Below are 10,000 nucleotides of genomic sequence, written 5' to 3' on the forward strand. Positions count from 1 at the left end.
AGAGAGAAAAAAAAAGAAAAGTCATTACCATAATAACTGTCCTAACTTCTAGCGGTGAAGAGGAATATGACAAAAAGAGAACTTGAACATGTCTTTTGTTTTCTGAATAAGTAAAGTACTGTATGAATAAAGCCCGTAACAAAGCAGTGGTGTACAGTGGAAAGACATGGATTCACACAGGGATGCATCACTATGAGCTTTACAGGAGGAAAAAAACCCTGAATCCAAACGCTAACACTTTAGCGCAGGGAACACTTATTAGACAACTAATTTGTAGGCTTATAAGGGTTTCGTAAGTAGATAATTGGGCCTCAAGGCAAACGTGCCCCCGATAACATCGTTGTGTGGGTGTGTGGGTGTCTTGAAGGGCTCGGTAGAAAGCAAACTCTTCTAAAGCTATGAATGAGTTCCTAATGTGTGTTAAAGAGGAGGCTGGTGGAGGTGGAAATCGGAGGACGGGCTCAATGTAATGCACGGAACGGAATGATGAATGAAAACACACGACGCTGACGCGCAAGGCAATGCTAGAAAGATGACAGGATGATTTGTGAAGGAGAGGAGAGGGACGGGGTGTGATGAGGGACAAATTGCACGGAGATTACGGTGACTCAGAGAGGGGAGGAGAAATGAGAGAATATCAAGAAGTCATCTTTTTTTTTTAAAAACATTTTTCCTGACTCTCTCATAGTTGTTGTCACAGGATCTAGAATTCTGTGCGCTGTGATGTCTGTACAGCTCTACATGCCTCGGTGCACAGACAGAGATTCTGTATTCATCTGAATCTGTATTCAACTTCCATCACACACTTCTACCTTAACCATGACTGTGAAATGAGGAGACAGACATAAATTTCTAGGCACATTCATGTTTTATTTTCAAATATTTCACATTTTTCAAAAAGACATGTCATTTTTCACACATACAAGGCTTGTTTATAATACACATCAGTATACATCAAAAAAATAATATAAAAGTGAGTTTCTATACATTATGTATAAATAATATATACATTATTTTCAGTGATATTGGGTGTTGGACAAGGAGTAAGGTCAGGTAATCTAGTCCTGGGATATGGAGTTGGGGGTGGGAAGAGGAGCAGGACAGTTACGTGGGAACAGTGAATATCTTTTTTGACGTTGTCAAAGTGAATTCACCGTGGTGAGATTCCAGAGGGGGTTCACTCTGCCTCCAGGCTCACCATCTCAGCCTGGCCACAGTCCCCAAGTAGGCTCAGCAACTTCCTGTACCCATTCCTGTCAGAGGGAGAGCGAGAGAGAGAGGGAGGGAGGGAGGGAGGGAGGGAGGGAGAAGTGGTGGGAGAGGGTAGGATAGAGGGAGAGAGAAAGCAAAATAGGGGGAGAGAGAGAGAGAGAGAGAGAGAGAGAGAGAGAGAGAGAAATGCCTTAGTCTTCACTTCACTGTAATGTGCCGGTACAGAGTCTAGACTTTGTGTGGTTAAGGTGAGGACCAGGTTTAACCCCTTACACACCTCAGTGTGGTGTTCTTGCCCAGTCCTCTCTTGTGTTCCGTGTTCCTCAGACTCAGCGACAGGACCGGGACCAGAACCTGCACCGCAGAAGCGTCCAGAACCGCCACAGTCTCCAGAACGCTGTACACCTGCCTGTCATACACACCCTCGTTCTCCTCCACAAACGACTGACACACACACACACACCGATTAATAGACATTAATACACACGCGGTTACTAGGCTGCCAGTTGATGCTACTTATTGGACTACAGGGAACACACACACACACACACACACACACACACACACACACACACACACACACACACACACACACACACACACACACACACACACACACACACACAGTAGATATTTAGTGAAAACAAACAAATACAACACACAACAAATAATGCAGTAGGTCAACAGGGTAAAGGCTGTCGTCCAACGAGGTGTTGGCTTGTTTGTGTCCCTCACCGTAGAGCGGTGACAGTCTGGTCACATGGTCCTTCCCCGGTGGCGGTGGTGGTGGCAGCAGCAGTACATCTCTCCACCACCAGCTGCAGGGCGTCTGTACCCGTCTCCTCACTGTGGACACACTACAGCTGTTACTATGGTCACCACACACACACACACACACACACACACACACACACACACACGCAGACACACGCAGACACAGACACGCGCGCACACACACACACACTTAAACACCTCCAATAGGAGTGAGCTTATCATGTAACTTGTCCTTAATTCTTCATTCAAGTAAAGGCTTGTGTGTGTGTGTGTGTGTGTGTGTGTGTGTGTGTGTGTGTGTGCGTGCGTGTGTTTAATCTCACCCTGCGGCTCGTTGACCAGCATCAGACAGCGCAGTAGAGAGGGGAGGGGCACGGTCAGCAAGGCGGGGTCAGTGTCGTGGTTCCGTCTCAGCAGCTCCAATAGGAAGGCCAGGACTGACGCCAGGCGGGGGGGAGGGGCGTGGCCTTTGAACTGCAGGAAATTCTCACTACAGAAACGGACACCAGGAAGAGTATTTCACACAGCAGCACAAGAAGAAGAGGTTCAGGACTACATTCATTTTGAGCACCAGGTTGTAGTTTGAGTTGTTGTTGTGTGTCTGCTCCGTAACGCTCAACCAAGCAACAGACACACACACACACACACACACACACACACTCAACCACTTGCGCTCAACCACACAATAACACCCTTGACACTGATCTAAGGTCAGCTTTGTGTTTTTACCTTTTCATAGTTAATATTAGTATTGAGGGAAAGGTCACGCTGATCCTGTCATAATCGGTTCCTACCTGAGCACCTGCAGGATGCTCCTCCTCAGTGCTGCCCCCCGGGGGCTGGGCGTGGCCTCGCAGGCCGCCAGCAGCACCGGGTGATTGGCTACGGCCCCTGTGGAGGGTGTGGCGGGCAGGAAGTGGTCCAGGTACTTGGCGACGACGGTGCGAAGATGCTTCTTCAGATACGCCCCCTGAGACTGGGACACGCCTGCCGCTATAGACAGACCCTGTAGGGGGGGGGGGGGGGGGGGGGGGGGTGACTCAGTAAGTATCAGTTCACTATCACAATACTGATGGAGAAGACCCTCGCTGCAAAGCGAATGACTGTGTCCCAGGTAAAAGGACGTTTTCAGATTCACTCCATCCGAGTGTTGAGTTAAGCTCTTAAGGTGGTTGCAGGCATGAAGACATCGTTCTGTGCCCCCTGGATCCAATTCCATCCATCCGCTCATCATCAAAGCTGTCAACCCCTCCCTCTCAACTGGTAATGTCCCCCCCCCCCTCCAGAGACCACCACATCACTCCAGTCCTCCAAAAACCTCCACTGGCTCCCAGTCTGACGTCAGGATTAAGCTTAAGATTCTCCTCACCACCTACAATGACCTCAACAACATGGCCCCCTCCTACCTCCCGTCAGCTGATGCCAACCCGACCACTCTTTGGAACACTCTCCCAAAGCACATTAAAGAATCCAGCACGCTCTCCTCCTTCAAACGATCCCTCAAAATCCTCCTCTTTTTAAACTCGCTTTTAATCTTTAACTACTTTTAATCTGTTGTTTTTACCGACTGTGCTTTTGGTTTACTCTTTATTCTTCTCTCCATGGAATGTCGTGTCTTTGAGTGGTGAGAAAAGCGCTACACAAAATAAATGCATTATTATTATTATTATTATTATTATTATTATTATGCGAGGTTGAGCTGATGATGGCACCATCTGGAGGGAGAGAGTGAGTGAGTGTGCGTGTACATGTGTATGTATGTCTGTGAGCATATGTGTGTGTGTGTGTGTGTGTGTGTGTGAGTGTGAGTGTGTGTGTATATGTCTGTGACCATATGTGTGTGTGTGCGTGCGTGTGTGTGTCCCCGTGTCTGTGTGTGTCCCACCTGCAGGTAGAGGGGCAGGCTGTCCCTCAGGGCCTTGTCCTGCTGGGACAGGGAGTGTGGTAGGAGGAGCGTATCGACGATGCGGAACAGCAGCTGCTGTGCCTTGGAGGTGGCCAGCAGGGGGCTCCAATGCTTCACCAGGCTCCCTGGAACACACAAGGTTACACACACACACACACACACACACACCAATGATTAACATCCCTGGCTGTGTCTGTCTCAAGAGTCAAGTCCTGTTCAGAACAACCCCTCCCCCCTCCCCCCCTCCCCCCGCCCCCCCCACCTCCCCCCTCCCCCCTCCCCCCCTCCCCCCTCCCCCCGCCCCCCCCACCTCCCTGCAGGCACATGTAGATCTAAATGGACATGCTTAGTGATCAGTAACATAATAATGTGTAAATGCACCTCGCTCTAACAGGTTAAGTGGGGTTTACGCCACATTGCTTATACCTATTCTGTCATTTCTGCTCTACACACATGCCTAAGGGGATGAGGCTTAAGATAGACTTGGAATTGGACATAGCCCTCTAACCCTAACCCTATATATATATATATATATGTGTGTGTGTGTAATATATATATATATATATATATATATATATATATATATATATGTACACACACATATACAGTACTAGTCAAAAGTTTGGACACACCTTCTCATTCAATGGTTTTTCTTTATTTTTTATTATTTTCTACATTGTAGATTCATATTGAAGACATCAAAACTATGAAGGAACACATACGGAATTATGTAGTAAACAAAAAATGTTAAACAAACCAGAATATGTTTTAGATTTTAGATTCTTCAAAGTAGCCACCTTTTGCTTTGATGACAGCTTTGCACACTCTTGGCAAGGTGTGTCCAAACTTTTGACTGGTACTGTATATATATATAACCCTCTGTTTTTCCCTCTCTCCCTTCATCATGGACATCCCAAGTCCTCTGTATTGGCCCCAGTATTGCCCAGTATGCCAGCTAGTTACAGCTATCCACAGTACCAGTACCTACCCACGGCCCAGTATGCCAGCTGCAGAACCAGCACCTACCCACGGCCCAGTATGCCAGCTGCAGAACCAGTACCTACCCACGGCCCAGTATGCCAGCTGCAGAACCAGTACCTACCCACGGCCCAGTATGCCAGCTGCAGAACCAGCACCTACCCACGGCCCAGTATGCCAGCTGCAGAACCAGCACCTACCCACGGCCCAGTATGCCAGCTGCAGAACCAGTACCTACCCACGGCCCAGTATGCCAGCTGCAGAACCAGCACCTACCCACGGCCCAGTATGCCAGCTGCAGAACCAGTACCTACCCACGGCCCAGTATGCCAGCTGCAGGCCCTCCTGGTTCTTGTTGACGAGGTAGGGCTTGATGTGTTTCAGGACGTCTCCTACGTAATCCAGAGCCTGGGTCACCATGGTAGAACGCTCAGACAGGGCCTGCAGGCCACCGTACACCCTGCCCACAGCCTGGTACGGTCAGAGGAGACAGGGAGGGAGGGAGGGAGGGAGGGAGGGAGGGAGAGGAAAAGTAAACCACCAAGGTATGTGTGTATGAAAACGCAAGCTTCTGTTTCACTGTTTAATGTTGGTATATTTCTATGTAATGATGCTTTAAGGATCATGTTACAAAGGTTTTTGTGCAAAAACAAAAAAACCTGTGTGTGTGTGTGTGTGTATACCTGCAAGTGCTTCAATGTGTATGTGTATGTGTGTGTGTGTGTGTGTGTGTGTTAGTACCTTAATGAAGAGTTCTAGAGCAGCTCTCGGCTCTAGTTTGGCTCCAGGCTGCAGCGCTGCTCTCTGCAGTAGAGAGTCCACCTCAGGGAGCCTGAGGACCAGCCTGGTCAGCTCTGACAACTGCTCCTCCAGAGCCCTGCCTGGAACACACACACCACACACACACACACACACACACACACAGTTAATGTATCCTACGCACAACACACACATCATACATTACACATTACACATCATACATCATACACCACACACACACACACACACACACACACACACACACACACACACAGTCTGTGTCGGCTATTTGAAAGCCACTTGATATGCTAAATGATGTAACGTCCAGACATAGATCAGATTGGGTGAGTCTCCCACGTACTGAATAAATGAAATGAATATGATGACAGATGAAGTACTTTAGTTACCGTGATGGTTTGTGGTTTGAATAATCCGGAAAAAAAAACCTGGTGAATCTCCTCACTCCTTCACCCATGCATACCGACTACCTGTTGACCTGTGACCTTAACCACCTGACCCATGACCTTGTGAGACTGCTCTCTCGTGGTGAGAAGTCACAGCCCAAAACAGAAACATACAATCTACCAACATGGCTCTTACACAGTCTACACACTTACACACAACATACACACACATCATCCACACACAACATACACACTACTATGTCAACGCATCACACACACTCCCAGACATTGGCCTCAGATCAAGTTGCGCCTCCTCTGATTGGTTTAGGTTAGACCTGCGTAGTCTGTTAGGGCTGTGACCAGTATGACCAGTGTGACCTGGAGTTCTGTACCTGCTCGGCTCTCTGACCCGTCTGGGTTCTTGTGGATGTGCTGCTGGAGAACACAGCGGAACCAAGCCTTCACGGACAGAGCCTGGGCAGAACCGCCCCCAGAACCTCCGGAACCCGAACTCACACAGGACACCAGCTCACTGAGGAGGAGAGGGAGAACCGGAACGGAGGTCCAGTTAGATACTCACACACACGGGGGGGGGGGGGGGTCCGGTACTTACTGGGCTAATGTGCTGCTCACGATTTGCTCCGAACTAAGAAAGATTAGAAATTCCCAACTTTGAAAGTTTCCCCGCTCAGAGAGAGTATCAGAATCAACCCATAGGAAGTTTGAGACAAATAACTTCACTTTAACTCAAAGTTTTAGTTCAGAGTTTAGGAGATTGTCTGAACGCGGCATCGTTCGGATTCTGGAGCATTCTGGAACATTCTGGAGCAGCTACCTGTTCTGAAGCAGGTGGGGGAGGTAACGCGTCACCAGCAGGGGGTGGAGCATGTCGTCCCAGCCGAAGCAGTGCATGATGGCCTGGACTGGGTGGGGCTGGAGGTCCTGGGGGGCGGAGCTAGGCAGGTCCAGCGCCAGCAGAGTGAACCCTGGGAGAGGAGAGAGAGAGTCCCAAATTCATACCACTGCTCCAACGCTCTTACGTTTATGGGAATAATATGAGGAGTCGTCCTGGGGAGAGGAGAAGGATATGAAGCCCTGCAGACGGAGATGTTCAAAGGCCCACAAGTCTTTTTTTATTTTTTTTAATGTTTTTTTTAGCTGATATATGACATCCTGGTGCTGCACAATGTTTTCCCACAAAGACTCAAAAGTCCGAAATTCGGGCGAAACTTTCTATTTCCTTAGCTCTTCCTAAAACGATTTCTCACGTGCCGTGACGTGACGTAGGACATTTCGTATGGCTTTCATACAGCTCTGTCAGAGTGACATGGCTAGCCTGTGTGTTAAGCCTTAGCGACATCTGCCCTCGCTGTCTCAAACAGCTCCGTGTGAACGACACTCAATGTGCTTCTGTTCTCTGAGTGTTACTGTTTCTCAAGAAACGGCAAGAAGCAAAACGGTGCGGTGTGGGCCTTTCACCTACGGAGAAGACAGACAGGGAGAAAGAAACAGAAGTGCGCTGAAAGTACGAGAACTAACTAGAGACTCACACACACAGAGAGAGAGAAAGAGAGAACATTTTGTGCTGAATAAACAAGTTAGTTTATGAACCACCGACACAGAGCTGTTGCCAAAAAAACTAAAAAACAAACTTCGGAGTCTTGACTGCTGACAGCAGTGAAGTCAACTCCTTTCCTCTGCACCTTTCTCTCAGTTTATCCCTCCCAGACTCACTCCTTCCCTCCCTCCCTCCCTCCCTCTCTCTCTCTTTCCCACATTCCCTCACACTCTTTTGCTCTCCATCCCCCACTCCCATCATTCTAACTAGCCGACTCTCTTTCTCTCTCCCAAGCCTTCCTCCTTCCACCAACCCCTACTCTCCCTCCCTCCCTCCCTCCCTCCCTCCCTCCCTGTGAGTGTCTGACCTGCGGCAGCGTCGGCCAGCTGGGCAGGAGGGGTCTGGGAGAGGCGCAGGCTGCGGAGGAAAGGGTAGAAGTGTGCCCATAGCGCTGCTGCCACCGCTAGGTGGCGCTCTCTACCCACGTTGGCAGAGGGAGGCCGGACCACAGGCGGGGCAGACTGGACACTGCGCTGGTGGACCCTCCTGTAGGGGAGAGGGGGGAGAGAGACACACACACACACACACACACACACGCATAGACACAGACACACGCACACACAAAATCATTATTCAATGGAATCTCAGAACTCAGTGTCTTTCCCCCCTCCTTCACACCGGCTCTCCACATCTGTCTCTTGCCAAATCCCTTTTTCTTTTCCACTCTCCTCCTCTCTTTCACTTTCTTTCCTTCCCCCTCTGTTCCTCTCCCTCTCTCTCTCTCTCTGGGGGGATTAGAGGGTGCGGTGGTGCGGGCTGGAGCAGGGCAGAGGCATGGGCTGAGACGAAGCACGTTGATCCCCTGTACACAGACTTGAGACTGGGGTTTGGCTGCTGTGTGTGTGTGTGGGGGTGTTTGTGTGTGTGTAAAAGTGTGTGTGTGTGTGTCTGTCTGGCCCTAGCCCCACAGCGGCTGGCATTAACCCAGATAAGCAGCTGAAGGAGCTGTAATCTCATTTAGACTGGAGATGATCCCCCCGTCCCCCCCGTACGCTTGGATGGGGGGGGGGGGGGGGGGCACGGGGGAGGTGGGGGGGCTCGGGGAGGGGGGGGGGGAAAGGTGAGCACTGCCCCCCCCCCCCCCCCCCGCCGCTCATCTCATACACACACGCGCGCGCACACATGCACGCACGCACGCGCACGCACACACACACACACACCTCGGTCGGAGCCTTCCAGCAAGGTTGCATCTAATCCAGAGAGAGCTGAGACAATCGATTAGAGTCTGAATTCATTAGCCTCGTTACTGCAGTGGAATGGGCCTTTCACACACATCAACCCTCATTGTACAAGACATCGTCAGAGACCCCACTTAATCCCCCTACACATGCACGCACCCACGCACGCACGCGCGCGCACGCACACACACACACACACACACACACACACACACACACACACACACACACACACAATTACAGGCCATTAGAGACCCCACTTAACCCCTCCCCCAACTGCAGCATCTAACAACATACACATGTGCACAATAAGCAACACAACATTGGACCCAAACACAAACACACACACACACACACAGACACAGACACACACACACACAATAATCTACACTCGAGTCGCCACATGGTGGCCTTGTACAATACACAAACACGCTGCCCTCATCCATCTCCCTCAAATGCATAATTGTTTGTTTTTCTACCTTAAACACATCTAAATTCTTCAAATGAGGCTTAATATTTACAGGAAAAACAACCATGGCATCCCAGCCCTAAGAATGACAGCCATCCCCTGCTCTGAAGGGAGGGGGAGAGAGAGAGGGAGAGAGGGAGAGAGAGAGAGAGAGAGAGAGAGAGAGAGAGTGTGTGTGTGTGTGTGTGTGTGTGTGTGTGTGTGTGTGTGTGGCTCAGTGACAAGAGGAGGGAGATGACAAACAAGAACTGTGGCTCGACAAGGAGGGAGAGAACTTAATCAACCAAGGAGATCTGGATTAATGACGCCCCCCCCCCCCCCACACACACACACACACCCACCCACCGCCCCCTCCAAAACAAATACAGCGGCCAGCGCCATGGAGACACAGGGGTCTCAGGCCCCCACGCACAGGATCATGGGAAAGAATCTAATGTGAGGAATTAGGCAGCTGATTGGCCGCTGGCCTGGGCAGGCTGGCAGGTTGCCGTGGTGGCGTTTTGGGGCGTGTGTGTGTGTGTGTGTGTGTGTGTGTGAGAGCGACGCGACCCTCCCCTCCCTCCCGTCTCAGCCTCTGGTAGAGATAATTCTCTTAATGTGTGCCTATTCCACTCTGTTCTTAACAGCGTTAATGACGGCGAGGCGAACATTTGCAGGGACCACATAATTATCTGTTAATTGTGTCACAGGCAACGCATTAAT

At 50.0% G+C, this 10,000-nt stretch overlaps 2 protein-coding genes across 2 annotated transcripts in view; one reads left to right on the plus strand and one right to left on the minus strand.

Annotated features, from left to right (window-relative positions):
- klhl32 (kelch-like family member 32) overlaps window positions 1-394 on the plus strand; it is a gene marked incomplete at both ends in the record, with an annotated part of 15,370 nt that extends 14,976 nt beyond the window's left edge. Inside the window, one exon of the mRNA XM_083679438.1 lies at window positions 368-394. Coding sequence (XP_083535564.1) covers window positions 368-394 — 27 coding nt within the window. The remainder of the gene's footprint in view (window positions 1-367) is intronic.
- Window positions 395-936: 542 nt separating this feature from the next.
- The window catches only part of mms22l (MMS22-like, DNA repair protein), an 18,835-nt gene continuing 9,771 nt past the window's right edge, over window positions 937-10,000 (minus strand). Inside the window, 13 exon segments of the mRNA XM_083679720.1 lie at window positions 937-1,253; window positions 1,490-1,656; window positions 1,948-1,949; window positions 1,952-2,053; window positions 2,056-2,058; window positions 2,310-2,476; window positions 2,781-2,992; window positions 3,872-4,017; window positions 5,185-5,341; window positions 5,612-5,751; window positions 6,426-6,565; window positions 6,869-7,019; window positions 7,959-8,137. Coding sequence (XP_083535846.1) covers window positions 1,178-1,253; window positions 1,490-1,656; window positions 1,948-1,949; window positions 1,952-2,053; window positions 2,056-2,058; window positions 2,310-2,476; window positions 2,781-2,992; window positions 3,872-4,017; window positions 5,185-5,341; window positions 5,612-5,751; window positions 6,426-6,565; window positions 6,869-7,019; window positions 7,959-8,137 — 1,642 coding nt within the window. The 3' untranslated portion in view covers window positions 937-1,177.

The sequence above is a fragment of the Argentina silus genome (assembly GCF_951799395.1).
Source record: "Argentina silus genome assembly, chromosome: 10".
NCBI classification, from domain to species: Eukaryota; Metazoa; Chordata; class Actinopteri; order Argentiniformes; family Argentinidae; genus Argentina; species Argentina silus.